Raw genomic sequence first — 16,373 nt, forward strand, 5'->3', positions numbered from 1 at the left:
TGATGTACCCATCATAAATCTTTGCTCCCTCTATCAATGAACATTTTTATTTACTACTGGTTTAGCTCCCTCTTGCCATTTCAGTCATGCTGCAATTAACCTCAGTGTGTCTCTAAGGTGAAAGAAATGTTCCTCCTCTTCCATTTCCTCGTGTAGTACAGGCATCTAAAATATATTACATCATTTCCACCACATTTTCCTGGTATTCTGCTGTTAGCCCAAAGTTCTCTGCAGAAAGTAGCTCGCAAGATCCTCGTTTTCTACACTCCATCGTAGCTTCATCCATTACTATGCTAAACAACAAAGGGCTCAGCGCTGATCCTCGATTGATACCAACATGTGTATGTTAATTTCTACTGAGACACCTGCTCTGTCTTCCCTCTTAATCTAGTGGTACGGTAGAGTAACACCACTAGCTTACTGAGTCTTCTTAGTACCTTCTGCGTTGTTAATACCCATTACAGTATCTGTCTCGGTCCTCAGGTCCAATACCCTTTCAAGATCCACACACAGATATAGTGTAACCTCCTCTTCATCTGGTATTTACCCTGTAGTTGCCTTATTACAAAGACAGCATTTGCAGTTGTTGATCTCTCTGACAGGAAGCCACATCCACAGTTATCGATTTTAACTATTTTTCTTAGCCTTTCCTTCAGTACCTTTTCCAATATTTTCACTCCATACTCTAGGGGTCGAATCACTCTATAACTTCCACATTTCAGTACATCCATTTTTGTTTTGTATACTGTTGCTGAGTGGCTGACCAGGGGGTATAAGGTGCGTCTGTCTGGTTGAGGAAAATGTTCAGAAGAAATGAGTTAGAGGAATTATTATTTTGTGCAAGTGTGAAATGATATAGGAGACTAACAATATAGGGGTGTACTATTACCCCTACATGATATGGTAGATTTTTATTGAGAAAGCAAGACAAGAGACAAATATTGAAATGGGAAGTACACCGTAGGTTTAGACAAGGGAAATGGTGTAAAGGTCAAATGTTTGCTTTGAAACACTTCCAATTTCCGTGGAATAAATAGTAATATACATACATAAGCAAGACAAGTGACAAATATTGAAATGGGAAGTACAATACATCGTATTTTTAGACAAGGGGAAAAGGTGTAAAGATCAAATGTTTGCTTTGAAACACGTCCATTTTCCGTGGAATAAATAGCATTATACACACATAAGCAAGACAAGTGACAAATATTGAAATGGAAAATACATCGTAGGCTTAGACAAGGGGAAAAGGTGTAAAGATCAAATGTTTGCTGTGAAACACTTCCACTTTCCGCGGAATAAATAGTATCACCCACACATTTCCACATTCCGTCTGGCGTCCATCCTAAGCCTACAATCAAACAGAACTCTGAGGATGAATAATAATTCGAGTCACGACCTTCCATGACTCGACGTCTGCGCCCAATTGCATCACCGGGATCGCCACCCAGAAAGGGAAGAAGAAGAAGAGGGTGAAGTTGTCTGTGGTGGTGGGTACAACTTTCATTTGTGTGTACATCTGGAAGACGGTGGAACTTGACCACGGCGGAGGTAAAACCCCGTGATAAGAAGCCGACCAAGTGTCAGAACCTAATTTGAGCGTGAGGTTCCAGTTGGATGTCGAACCTCGCCACCGGTGCGCAGGACTTGAGGACGTTGTGATCAGTCTTAATTCGAAAGGTTCGTTTTTTTTTTTATCTTTCAGCCCCGGGGAGGAGAAATCCGTCTGCACGTCAAGGTTTTCGTAGCCGTGATCGGTGCTTCTTTTTGTCTTACGCTTCAGACTTAACTCCACATTCTCGTAGATCTCAGTCTTTTTTTTTTTCAGGGACCAGATTTCTTTTTTAGGTTAAGAAAGCCGTCGGATTGGCCAGCTTAGGCCATTTTCCTGTCAGGGTAGTTGGCAGAATGACGGGACTGCCTCCGAGAGGAGGCTGTGCTGAAGTCCATCGTCTCCTGCGTGCAGTATTACTTACCGGGGGGTCCAGAAGGGGCGAAATCCCCCCGGCCAGGTCAGGGCACAGCGCCCTAAGTGAGGTTAGGAAGGTAAGGTCTGGTTAGGTATGGAGTGAGGTTAGGAAGGTAAGGTCTTGTTAGGTAAAGAGTGACGTTAGGTAGGTAAGGCCTTGTTGGGTAAGGAGTGAAGTTAGAAAGGTAAGGAGTGAAGTTAGGAAGGTAAGGAGTGAGGCTAGGAAGGTAAGGAGTGAGGTTAGGAAGGTAAGGGAGTGAAGTTAGGAAGGTAAGGAGTGAGGTTAGGAAGGTAAGGTCTGGTTAGGTTAGGAAGGTAAGGTCTTGTTAGGTAAGGTCTGGTTAGGTAAGGAGTGAAGTTAGGAAGGTAAGGTCTGGTTAGGTAAGGAGTGAAGTTAGGAAGGTAAGGAGTGAGTTTAGGAAGGTAAGGTCTGGTTAGGTAAGGAGTGAGGTTAGGTTAGGTAAGGAGTGAGGTTAGGAAGGTAAGGTCTCGTTAGGTAAGGAGTGAGGTTAGGAAGGTAAGGTCTTGTCAGGTAAGGAGTGAGGTTAGGAAGGTAAGGTCTGGTTAGGTAAGGAGTGAGGTTAGGAAGGTTAGGTAAGGAGTGAGGTTAGGGAGGCAAGGTTTGGTTAGGTAAGGTTCTGGCATACTATGAAGGGTTAGGTTTGTTTACGTAAAACTGCAGGGTAACTCCGCACAGACTATTACCTTCGAAATTTATTTTTCCTATTCTTTTAGTGTTGCCAATGAATGAGGTTTTGTTGTTTATTGTCTGCCAATTATCATTAACCTATCTCTAACCATCATGGGTGGGAAACCTTTGGGAACGCAGGGTTTTTGGTGGGGGAAATCGCAGGGAGAAAGAGCGGACTGCCATGTTGATGTTATGGAATGTTTCCGTGCATGCGCAAGTCATCAGGGAGCCGTATGTTTAAGAAGTGATTGGCTAAGGAAACCTATTATAAAAGGAACTATAGTAACCTAACTAACCTTAATCAAACCTAACCTAACCTAGCAGGCCGTGTCAATCTGCCCCGAACCCCTGGTGAAGGAAACTCCACTTTTTACCAAAGCTCCTCTATAGCCTACCATTCCAAGATGGCCAGCATACAAAAACATGAGTTATGATGTTAATTACAGGTTAATTGCAGTCGACCAACAAAAAGTAACGGTAAATTGTTAATAAGCAACCAAAATATTATAGGAAAAGTCAATTTTTCCGACACGATATACAAACCGTCGGTCGCTTTACATTAGGAATTACTTACAGCACAGCTGGAAACGGCCACTGAACTTAAAAACAAGGTGGTTAGGCAGTTAACTACCATCAGGGAGGCAGGAGTCCCGCCTGCCCGTATGTAAACATTCCAAATTTGCTTCTGGCCATCGTGTGGTGCAGAAGCGTTTCTTCCCTCTCTGCCCTGACATCCTTTGAGTTGTTTTTTCCTGACGGGATCTTTCTCTTTCTCCTTTGTATGTTTGGAATGCAAGCTCACGAAGGTAATAAGTCTTGTAAGCCCACTTTCCCCCAGTGCCTGTGCCTTGGGTTGGCAGGAAGAAATGTAGTAGCTTCAGATCTAATGTTGGCGTGGGCCCGTATGCCCTTTACTCCTCTTGAAGGGGGCATGTGTGTTTTAGAGTTTCTACTTGTGCCAAGTGTTGCTCCTGGTTGGCTGAGCAGTGGGTGAAGTTTGAGGGAAGGAACCCCTTCGATTTTGAACCACCTTGGCGTGGTGAGGGGGCTCTTGAACCCCAGGAATCTGTTCCCGGGTTTGAGTCCAAGAGTCCCATATACTATTATATATTTCTTTGAATTAATTTTTGTGGAATTTTCCACTTTTGCAAAAATATATTGGTCCTGATAAACAGGAAAAGATATCATAACTTGGGTTTATATCCAAAGCTAAATAGTGGGAACTGTGGTAGGACTATCAACTGCCCTATAATGTTCGGACCTGAGAGATATCAGGCGGAACTATTCTTTAGGTCTCGACCATGGACTCCAGGGGTGTCTGGTGTTGGGATAGGACTCTCGGCATTCTATCCTGTTTGCCCATGACATGATTAGAGTGGGGATGATAGGATTCTCGTAATACCTTCGCTCCTAGCAAGCGGGTCGGGCTTACACTTAGGCCACTCTAATCATGTTGTGCCATCCCCTGTGGTGTAAGGTAGGGACGCGACATTTGGGAGTCGGTTCTCGCTTGTGCCATTGATGGAAGAATAAAACCCCATGAAAAGCTGAAGATATCTTTTTAAGGTTTGAGGTTAATTTTTTTTTTTTACCTCAAATCTTTATAAGTGACAATAAAGATTCAAGTACCCCTGGGCCCTTTGATGGTAGCGACTCAGCACAGTTGACAACCGCTGGGACCTCCTCTAATAACCTTTCTTTAAAAAAATAAAAAATCCTAATGTAATCATACTGGAACCTTATGCTCCAGTACAAAACAAATCCAAAAGAAGTAAATATCGTGACGACCCAACCTTGACTCAATTCGACTCCCTCTTTGGGAGTGGAAGTTGGTCAAGGTTTCTAACCAGGGAAACAGAACTAACAAATTTCAGCCCTAAAGTTGGAAACTTCTCATTAAAAAGACACTCAATGGCAGAAATGTCATTCAGACAAATGACAATAAAGACATGGCTTATAGAATCCACAACAAAAAACCAGTCAGAAGACTATTTATCCATAAAAAGTATCAACAGTGTGAATGTAAAAGTAAAGAAGCATGAGACACTGTGAACAGCATTCAGGGTATTATTGTACTTCCTGAAAATGACAAACTGGTTGATAAGAATATGCTCTTAGACTCTCTTAAAATGAGATACAGTATACCAAAGTCCAAGATTGTGAGGTGTATGTAATACCAAGTAAACCAAATAATAAAGTATTTTCTGGATCGGGGACCCGTGTCAGCCGGTGAAATTAGCAACAGAATTACCTAGAAATAAGTGCTGAATGGATTATTTCACCAGGTGACACGGGCCCCTCCCCAGAAATAGATTTTTCCTTTGTCAAAATCCTTTAAGAATTGCAAAAATAAAATTTAAGGGTTAAGCTCTACCTCAAAAAATAAAAATTTTGGGCCAAAATAGAGAACTGAGACCTTATGTTCCAAAGCCACTACAATGTCAAAATTGTAGTAAATATGGACACACGAAGAAAAACTATCGAAATGAACCTATTTGTGCTTATTGTGGTTCTGATGAACATGCCACACAATGGAAATGTAGTGAGCCAAAATGTGTAAACTGTGGACAAGATCATCATGCAAGGTCCAAAGAATATATGTACTGTATATACAATACGGAATTGAAAATGTTACAAGAAAGAACTGGGATGTCTATAAAAGAGGCGAAGTTGGAATTAAAAGTGAGAGGAATTCAAGATCCATCCAAGAAATGTACATACTCTTCAATAACAGGAACCGACAATGAAACAAAAATGCATAGAAATAGGAGCAACGGAGCACGGAAAAGTAAATTGCAAGAAGAAATTAATGCTCAAGGGAAAAAAACTAAAGTGGTAAAGAATAAAGAAACAGGTACAAATGATATGGATAACATTTTATCAAATTCATTTGAAATATTAATGCAAATAACACAGAAGGATGCTGTTGATCGAGAAGTAACCACAAAATGAAACAAAATCCTTCAGGTAAATCGCCATAAATCCCAAATTACGAATTACAACAGAGGAGGGTCGTGATAGGCTGGAAATTAAAGATAAAAAAAGGCCTTTGGAAAGACCACCACCCAAAACAAAGAAACCAACAATTGTTAGAGAAACATCGGTCAAACCAAAGACAAAAGATATTAAGAAGCAACAAAAACAAGTTAAGAATATATCATTATCTCCTAAAATAATAGTCAAACCTATGGACACAGATATCCAAAACACTGAATTGGAAGAGAACAATTACCATAGATAACAATGACAATGTCAAGGGAGAAGAGATTACCCCATAACCAATAATTGGTACAACAAGAACAAATAAAGAAAAAATATACATAACACATGTGGATGTAATGATTGTTTCATTGCATTGTGCAATAACAACAAAAACATAACAAAGATAGTTTAACAGACATAAGAAATTTTATGAAATATAGAAAAAAAGAAACCACTGATTTAAGCACCCATGAAAAAGGTTGCATGTGCAACGAGCACTTAATATATTATGAAGATAAACAAATGAATGTTATGAGTAAATTGTTAGAAAAAACCAGGTTGATAATACAAAAAGAGCAAAACTCAACTGCTATAACAAAATATTTTCAGTAGCTATAGTATACAATGGAACGTAAATGGTCTACAGACCAGATTACACATAGGAGAAGTAGAACGGTTATTAAAAGAATACGAACCAATGATATTATGTTTACAGCATGCCAACAAAACTGTGTCAACAATAGGTAAATATACCGTAGCATCAACATCACGAGAGGAAGTAGGAAATTTAGGTACAGCCATGTATGTACATAAAGTAGTTTGTGACAATATACCTGTAAACATCGCTGACTTGCAAATATCAGGTATTAAAATTCGAATAAAAAATGATAATCATGTAATTTGTAATTCTTACAACCAACCTAATAAAAATTATGACATTGACAAACTTAAAGAATTACTTGGGACTGTAATTATACAGACTCAAATAGAGCAGGAAGTAAAATAGAAGAATTCATAGATTCATATGACATGTGCTGTATAAATGATAATGAAATCAACACATATTTTTCTAAAACACATGGAACATTTTCCCCAATCGACTACGCACAACAAACATAGTAGACAGGTTGGACTGGAATACAGTTAATGACTTGCATACAAGTGATCATTTCCCAATACTGTATTGTCAAGTACATTTCCACTTGAAAATGGTATTCCTCAAGGAAATGTCCTTAGTGGCACTCTTTACTTTAGCAATAAATTATGGCAGTAATAATCTACATATCAGAATTAAAAGTAACTTGTGTATGGATAATTTTGTCATATATTATTCAGCATCTTGCATAAAACTTGCAGAGTAATCATTGGTAAAACTATAATAAAAATAGATGAATGGGCCTCATCTGTAGGCTTTAAATTTTCTATACAAAAAACTCAAGCAGTAATGTTTTCTAAAAATAAAAAGTGGAAAAAAGGTGAAGAAATAGATTTAAAAATCAGAAATCTTTCCATTCCAATTTGCCAAACAGCATAATTTTTGGGATTAGTATTTGATACTCACTTGAACTGGAAAGCCCACATAACATACATGAAATCAAAATGCAAAAGAGCATTAAACCTAATTAAAAAACTATCGAACACTACTTGGGGAGCCGATAGACATACCCTTACCGTACTGTATAAAGCAACAGTGCTGTCTATCATTGATTATCAGATGCAATGCTGAAAACGTTAGACCCAGTTCATAATGAAGGCTGTAGAATATGTTCAGGAGCTTTTTGATCATCACAGAAGTCATCTTTACAAGGTTGAATTTGGTGAACTACCTCTCGCTCTCCATAAAGAACTAGTAACAATGAAGAGTGCCCTGAGAATTCAGACAAATGATTCCCCAACCAAAAAATTTTTGTATTAAGAGATGTGTTCATAAACAATCATCCATCTCCTTTCCCAATTAGAGCCAGAAGATTGTTTGAGTTGCTAAATATAAATATACAGTTACCTTTAATAGCAAAATTACCTCCTCCTTGGATAATGAATAAAATGAGAATTTGTACACCCTTAAAATATTTATCAAAAAGTTATTCATATACCCCAGAACACCATAGACAACATATAGTAGAACATATAATCCGAAAAGGTCCACATTACACAATATGCGCTGATGGATCTAAGTCACAATACAGAGTGGGATATGCTGCAGTATCCCCAGACAAAACGTATCAGTTCTCTTTACCAGATAATGGCCTCAGTATTTACAGTTGAGTTATGTGCAATAGCATCAGCCATAAAAATAATTAAAGAAGCCTCATTTAATAATTTTGTGATTTATAGCATTCCAGAAGCGCTATAGAAGCCATTCAAAGCTATAATAAAAAAAATATTAAACAACAAATTAAGTTTTCATTCCATAAATTGTGTAATAATGGAAAAATATTGAAATATGTTGGATCCCCTGCCCATGTGGGGATTTAGGGAAATGAAGAGGCTGATAAAGCAGCCAAAGAAGCAGTTCACATGATGAGCAAATGTAGACATCCCCATTAGTGACTATATAAGATATATAAAAAGAATCATTGTAAGTAAATGGCAAAAAATATGGAATGAAGAACCTGAAAATAATAAATTAAAACACAAAATCCAGTGTTGGAAAATGGAGTTCATCATATCAGAGAGAGAGACACAGATAATTCTGAAGTGTCTTCGAATAGGCCATACCCGTTTGACACATGGACACTCAATGAACAGTCCATGTGGCCCTCCTCCCAAATGCCCAGATTGCAAAGAGTTGATAACTGTCAAACATGTATTGTGTGACTGTCCAAAATGTAACCTGCAGCGATTATCAAATTTTGGAAATAGATCAATGAAGGAAATTTTGTCAGAATCTATTACATTTTCAGTAATACCAATTTTAATGTTAATGAGGAGCGGTGATTTAGTTGTTAAAATATAAAAAGTAAATAATGGAAATACGAAAACCCTTAGGCATCTAATGAATTTTAAAACTACTAAATTTTGAAGTTTTGCTTAATTTATTTTAAATTTTAGTGTACCCTTTTAGTGAGTATGTATGGAAACAAATGTATGAATGTATTTGTTGTGTGAGTGTGTTCCAGTATGAGAGGGTATGCCTTTGTGCAATTTTTAACTTAAATTTTCATTCATTCATCACACTACCAAATGACCTATTTGGTCCCGGTGCTAGGCTTCTAGCCAAGACCTGTCATTTCATCCAAATCCTTTGGGCCAGCCCTATGAGAGCTGATAGTCAGCTCAGTGGTCTGGTTAAACTCTTTTTAATAATAATAATAACGGGTAGCAGTTTCAACAATGAAAGAACAGAGCCTAGTATCAGATAGTTCAGTGTCTCCAGGTTTTGATGTACTTTGATTTTCTCCTGGTAAATTACCTAATACATTAATAACTTAAAATCATCACTCTTGTTTCCCCTTGTTTCATATTCATAGTTTGTGGTAAGAAAAATGTTTGTGTTCTGGCTCTTATGAAACTTTTTATACCATTTATATAGACTGTACTGTGCATATTTTTCAGATGAAATGTCTCATCAGATGCCTGTTGATGGCAAGCATCATATGCGCCGTCCTTGCAGCTGCACAAGAGTTTGAAGACAATGACTTTGCCGAATTCGAAACTTTTGATGAGGGTCAAGAAGAGGAAGAGGAGGAAGATGTACCACCGCAGACGGGTGGCGGCAGTTCTCCGACATTGAAACAGGGACTGGAAGAGGAAGATGACGAAGAAGAAGAAGCAGTTGTTGAGGTAATGGTTTCGTGGTAACAAAAAAAGTAAATAGAATTTTTTTAGAAATAAATGATGTTTTCATAGATAGATGTTGCTGTCTAGCAGAACTTTTTACTGATAAGAAAGGGTAGCTGTTTAGAATGTTTTAGGCCAGCTTTTTTCCAGGGCGGGGGTGGGAGTTAGTTAGGGGATGCTCTTCAAGTGAGGTGTATCCACTAATCTTTCTCTCGGTTATTCCCTCTGAAGCCTTAGTCAGGATGTGAGTGAGTTGGGGCTGTTTTTGTTGACTAATAAGAATGCTAAATTTAGGCAGTGAGTCCTGAAGAATGTATATATATATATATATATATATATATATATATATATATATATATATATATATATATATATATATATATATATATATATATATATATATATATATATATATATATATATATATATATATATATATATATATATATATATATATATATATATATATATATATATATATATATATATATATATATATATATATATATATATATATATATATATATATATATATATATATATATATATATATATATATATATATATATATATATATATGCATGCAAATTTTAGGTAACATATAAATCAAAGAGAGGACATTTCTATTGATTTTATTATATTGTAAATTTCAGGGCTTATTTCTTAATGACAAAATAGTTTTAGTGCAAAAATCAGCATTCTAACTCATAGTTTCATAGTTATTACAAAATAGGCCTAAGTTTTTTTTCTTTGTTGATTTTTCAAAAATAAATGCTTATATCTCCAAGAGGACAACCAAATTCGATGAGGCTTTTACAGAGTGTTGTATATATCTTGATTGTGTCAGAGGGAAATTAATTTTTTAGTGAAACTTATCTTTTTTTTTTGCATGTTTCTGAAAAATTTAAAGAATTTTTTTTAAATAAAAAAAATAAACTTAGAAGTCGAATTTTAAAATTTTAACTTTGTGAGAATTTTCAGTATTAGTTTAAGAATAAGTGGTAAAAATTTGAAGCAAATCCTTTCATTCATAAGGTGGCTATAAGCACTAACTTTATGATGGGGCCTTATGGAGTTAACTCAGGTGTAAGTTTAGTTAGGATTTGTTTCAGACCTCTGAACCTTTTAGGTTAATTCAGGTGTAAGTTTAGTGACCCAGTTCTTTTGTCATACCTATCTTTCGACCTTTCAAGTCCTTGACACATCCAAGCAAGGAAGAAAGAGACACGGTTTGGTCGTTTACCCTTGGTTTTTTAGCCTAAACGGGGAACCATCCAAGAACTGTGTCTGCTTTTTCTCCCTTAAGAACTTTACGGACATTCTTGACTTCCTGGATCGCCAGCCAGCCCCCCCCCCAGCTCCTAGCTCGCCCGGCAGCAGCTCATGCTCTGAGCGGCCAGAAGCACTCACTAACTCGGGGGAAGAATAGAGAGTTCTCTCTCCAGTTGGAGTTTTCAGGTATTACCTGAAAGGGACTGGAAGTTCAAGGGCCACCCGTAACCTATGGGGTTATGGCAATACCTCCTCTTGTCCTCCGATGAAGAGTGTGTTGTCCTTTATCCTAATGGACTTGATGTCTAAGACACTCAGATTTAGGAGAGCATTTTACCTCCTTTTAAGTGAAAGCTAAAGACATCAGAACAGCTTCTACCTCTTCACCCTTTAGGTAATATATACCCCTTACATCCATTCTACAGTCAACTTACTTGAAGTTTAATCGATCTTTGCCTCTCTTTGTTTTTTGAGGAAAGTTTAAAGTTAAAATCTTTGTATTACCTTGTGATCATTATTAATAACTGGCATGCTGTAGCGGAAAGAAGCATAGGATTTTCCCCTACTATCTCTTCACCTCGTAGTAAGGTGCCGAGTTGTTAGGAAGCCAGGGGCCACAATGTACCTGGAGTTCGAATTCATTACATGACTTAATGTTTTGGAATAGAATATGTCTATGTATCGCACCTCCTGCCAATGTGGAATTCAACTATGTAATTACTTGGTAAGTTACTTGTATAAAAATGACATTTTTATGATAAAATAGTTTTATGTATACTTACCAAGTAATTACATGATCGGAGCCCTCCCTCCTCCCCTCGGATGGACATAAGGCATAAACAGAAAGAGGTTGTCTGCTAAGCCGTTTCTGATATTCTCGTTAGTGGGCAAAACTAGTTGTCTGTACTGACACATAAGAAATGCTACTGCAAAATTTGAATTTAAGCTGCCGCACAAGTTTGAAACTGTAGCTATGTAAGTCTGAAACTGTAGCTATTTTATCATAAAAATGTAATTTTTATAAAATGCCTCAGTCATGTTGGTCGAGCTTGATTTGTGTTGGTGCAAGTTTTCTTATTATTTTTATTGAATAATGTTGATTGTCTATTTTCTCTAGTATTGTATTTTGCTCTATTTACTATATACAGGATGAAGAAAGCGATGAATTCAGCCATTTCAGTGATGAAGAAGAATTCATAGGCTATAACATTGATCGAATGCAAGGGTCACGGCAGTCAAAGGCTCAAGAAGAACCCAAGATTACTATTGCTAATGTAAGTAGGGTAGATATTTGTTTTTTTTTTTTATTTTAATATATTGAAGTTAGTTAAAAGTACTTAAATACTGGTTTTCTGATTTGTTCCCTTGCTTGGAGGTATGCTCAGAAGTACCGATTTGAGAGAATTTTAGATTTTTGTATAATACAGTAGTCTTATAAATCCAGTTTCTTAATATGAATTATTTAGGATGAATCTTACCTACTGTTAAAGTTAGCTTATATCTCCGCATCGATTGGCGAGTCGACATTCAAATGAAAGATCGAATGGCTGCCCGGATGACTGTCTAGTGCACCTGTTCTCCACTGGGTGTGTTTTGAATGTTTTAGCTCATGTCAGAATTCTCCTTTCCGCCACTGTGTATAGGCGCTTATTGGTAATTCATGGCTGTTTGCTGCTATCATAGTACAAGATAAATCTTCTGGCAGTAGCTGGAAACTGGTAAAAAACAATAGGAATTGTTTATGCAAGGAATTGGTGGCATCTGGCATCAGTCACGGGGAAGAGGGAGGAAGAGGCCAGCGACCTAATCTCAACCCTGTGACGTAGTTAGTTTTCTTCCAGCCCGGGTTAAAGAAACAGGTTTGTTAGCTATGCAAAATACACACCCAGGTTTTTCTTGAAAAATACACACCCAGGATTTCTTGCCTTATCATCTTTTCTCTGAACTTGCATAAGACAAACTGGAGAAGAAGGAACTATAGTAGCTTTCTTCTCAGAACAAGATTCTCGAAGGCGAGAGGCAGACGGGTGAGACACATCTCCAACGGGAACTTGTACATGTTCGGGAGAGTCACAGACATGGTCTGAAGATGAGGAAGTAGAGGCGATAGTCCTTTGCTTCTTGAGGCGAGAATCGGAACAAACAGGAGGAGAATACGAAGAGGATGAAGAAGACAAAAGATATCTTGCTTTCTCTTAAGAACATGTCTGTGCCTCTGTTGACAGACCAAGTCGACTGTGTCAAACATAGCCTGAATGAGGGAGTTCGCAGTTGGAGCAGCAGCAATTGACATCATAGCAGAACCCGAAAATAGCTTTGATGTCACAGGAGCAGACAAATTGTGAACAGGAACTGTTGGTACCGTCGTAGCCTGAACGGGAGGTGACCCAAGATGATGTGCTGGAAGGACTAAAGGCATTGCACGAGGGCAAACAGTGTGAGAACCAGCAGAGTGTAGGCCAAGAGGGCTAGGAACTGTCATGCCGGCAGACACGGGGACGCAAGAAGAGACGAAGTGGGATAACAGGCCATCTAAGGTTGGTACCCCTGACAAGCCTAATGAGGCCCAAATAACCAGCATCTGTGCATCTGAACCTGGAACAGGAACAAGATGGCACTCCCTTCACACTCCCAGGAGGGGAACACCCCCCTCCCCAGGAGAAAGAAGAGATTGCATGAGGAATAAAATCTCCTGAAACTTCCAAAGAAGAGTCAGTGGAAGAAAAGGAAGGGGAAAAACCTTCCAAGGAGGCAGAAGCAACTGGAAGAGGCCTAGGCAAAGGAGACGCAGAACAGTGAGGAGCCTGAGAAACATCCATCGAAGGAGGAGAGAACCCTTCCCAAGATGGCGCCTCCAACTTCCTCTTGTGGTGCTGCTTTTTGGCGAAGATCCTCCATTGTTCAGGAGACCAAGAACAACACTCAGGACAAGGGTTAGTTACGTTACAAGCATTAGATCTGCATCTACTACAAGTTGAATGGGGATTGGTCTCAAAGGGAGCAAGAAAATGTGAACATGGATAGTTGTCTACACCAGGACATTTCCTCTGAGGCCTAAGGGAACTCTTAGCTTGGTTTTGGGTGTGCACATCAAAAGCCAAAAAACACACACAAAAAAAAATCACTACAGGCAGTCCCCAGTTATTGGGGGTTTCCATTCTGACAGCATGATGATAAGCGAAAATCGTTGATTTTCAATTATCAGTGCCTTTGTTAGGTATGTATTGGCGCTGAAAATTGCTGAATTTTGTCACTAGACAAACATCAAAAAACTGGATCGCTGATGGGGACTGCCTGTATACACAAAAACCACAACCAAGAAACATGGACAATAAGGAAAAACTAGCTTTGGGAAAGGAGAGCAAAGAGTCTTCCTTCTCTTAAGGCAGTAGTAAGAAGAAAACAACCTCTTCCTCCCTCTCCCCCATGACAAATGCCAGATGCCACCAATGCCTCGCATAAACAATTTCTATTGTTTTTCACGGGTTTCCAGCTGGTGCCAGAAGATTTATCCTAATGTTAAGACTGCAAGTTTGTTAGCTATGAAAAATACAAAGTAATTTAAAAATTTGTCATTTTTCCTTAGGATGCCTCTGCTGGAATCAAGGTTAAGAACGTCATATTCTGTAGGAATGATTACTGTGTTAGCAAGATGATGATTCTTTAGGAGATACACACTGTTTATGCTGGATGCAATGGTATAAAGTGTGATCTTGAGAATAGGTGTGGGAAGTAAGGATTTTCAAAGGTCTTTTGGCTTAAAGTTTTTTGGCATAAGAAGAGAAGAGAAGCAGATTGGTTGCAAAGCAGTTACTGTAGTTAGGTCAGGTTATCCATACTCAGCCTAGGCTTTTTCCTTTGCTAATCCTTTAGTTAGTACTAAGGCTTCCTCTTTAGCTCTGCCTTCCGCTCTCCTTTCTGTTCAGGAAAAGCGTATTGAGAATTTGGAACAGGATGTAAACCTTATTTTGGTCAGTACAAGGTTTGTTTGAATTGGTTAGGGAACTGGTCCAGATCTCCCCATAGAGTGCGATCATTTTCGCATTCCCTTATAAGAGGCAAGATGTCGGTGCCCTTGCCCATCTGTAGCCTGATCCTAGGACTGCCCTGCAACAGTTGGAAGAGTCTGCTACCAGGGAACCGAGTCAGTTCTCTGGGTGATGTGTTTCTGTGACCTCCATCACCTGCCTCCATTTTTCATGCTCATAGTCTTTGTATGATTTAGTCTTGTTGATGCCAAAAGATCATTTTGGTGAACGTTAATCTTCATACATATGCGACTGCTGCTGTTGTCGGCACCTAGGATGAGGTTGTTAGCACTTATAAGACTAATTATATAGGCAGTAGTCCCCAGTTAACAGTAGGGGTTCCCTTCCGGCTGAGCGGCGCTAACAGAAAATCGGTGATAATAACACTAATACTCACTTAATGGCGCTGTTAACTGGATATCAGCGTCGCTGCTCAGCAGAGATTGGCGCCGTTAAGCGGAGATTGGTGCCACTAACAGGAGATCGGCGCTGTTAACTGGAGATCGGCGCCAAAAATCCAATTAATGGCATTGCTAGACAAGCGCCGTAAAACCAGATTGCCATTAAGTGATGCCGCTGGTAAGTGGGGACTGCCTGTAGGTGTAGACAGTTTTATTAAAAATAATGTGTCTGTAGCAAGTTTTACTAATTCTGATGTTTGTCGAATTCAGTCGATTGTTTAAGCAATCTCTTCATCCTTTGCTCATTCTAAATCCTTGTCTGCTAGCCTATTCCTCTTTCTGCGTCCAAATGCACTTTTTGTTCTTTACATACTTTTTCTTTGGTTGTTGGCAGATCTCTTACATATGTCTCGATTGATGTTTCTCTTTCCAAATCTACCATGGATATAGTATTGTCTGTTGTTTCCAAGCTAGATATTATTCTAGCTACATAGCTTTTAAAGGATATGTCGTATGGGAATGCTCTCAAGTATGTTAACTCGCTTTCAGATTAGGCAAGAGAGTTGTCGTAACTCCTCTTCCCCCCCTCCCAACATTTCCCATTTTCTTTTGGCGCCTCATTTTCTTTCACTCAGCAGACTCGTGTGGACTCGGCCGAGTTGCTTCGGACTACATTTCCCTGTTTTCCTTTCATCGATTCATGGGTGCGATGCAGGTACTCGGCTGCTGTCGCCTCCTGTTGCCAGATGTTGCTTTGTGTCGCCAGCTGTCTCCTCCTGTTGCCCCCTGGTGGAAGAAGAGTTTGAATCGGAAGATCTCCTTCAGTTTGATGAGCGTTTGCTGGAGCGTTGCGCTTCGCTGTATCCTCATTTAGTTGAGGAGAGGCCACATAGAGTATAGGTCTGACTTTTCTTCAAATATTTCGGTACTCTTTTAAGTATTTGGAAAAGAGAACCTAGGCTTTCTCCTTCAATTAGAGTGTGTTTAATGTTATGAAAATTTGTCGCTTCTGGATGGTATTAATGTGGTGCAGTAGAAGTGCAGTTGGGTTATGCCCATTCACTTCCTTTAGTATACAGAATCGTGTTTGAAAACAGGTAAGCCCTTTGACCGCTACTAGTAGCAGGTAGTCTTTCTCAACTGAAGAAAGAACAATCCTTTAGGCTCTTTGTTTCAAATCCCAGGTTTTAATATTTTGGGGAGCATGAAGGTACATATATTGTATAGGAACGTACCTTTATATCATGAAG

At 38.8% G+C, this 16,373-nt stretch overlaps 1 protein-coding gene across 1 annotated transcript in view; it reads left to right on the forward strand.

Annotated features, from left to right (window-relative positions):
- Positions 1-1,449: 1,449 nt before the first annotated feature.
- Positions 1,450-16,373, forward strand: part of LOC136827821 (PAT complex subunit CCDC47) — a 48,098-nt gene continuing 33,174 nt past the window's right edge. The window contains exons 1-3 of the mRNA XM_067085284.1: positions 1,450-1,680; positions 9,198-9,425; positions 11,843-11,968. Of these exons, the coding sequence (XP_066941385.1) occupies positions 9,198-9,425; positions 11,843-11,968 (354 nt within the window). The 5' untranslated portion in view covers positions 1,450-1,680. The remainder of the gene's footprint in view (positions 1,681-9,197; positions 9,426-11,842; positions 11,969-16,373) is intronic.

Source organism: Macrobrachium rosenbergii, chromosome 3, assembly GCF_040412425.1.
Source record: "Macrobrachium rosenbergii isolate ZJJX-2024 chromosome 3, ASM4041242v1, whole genome shotgun sequence".
Taxonomy (NCBI): Eukaryota; Metazoa; Arthropoda; class Malacostraca; order Decapoda; family Palaemonidae; genus Macrobrachium; species Macrobrachium rosenbergii.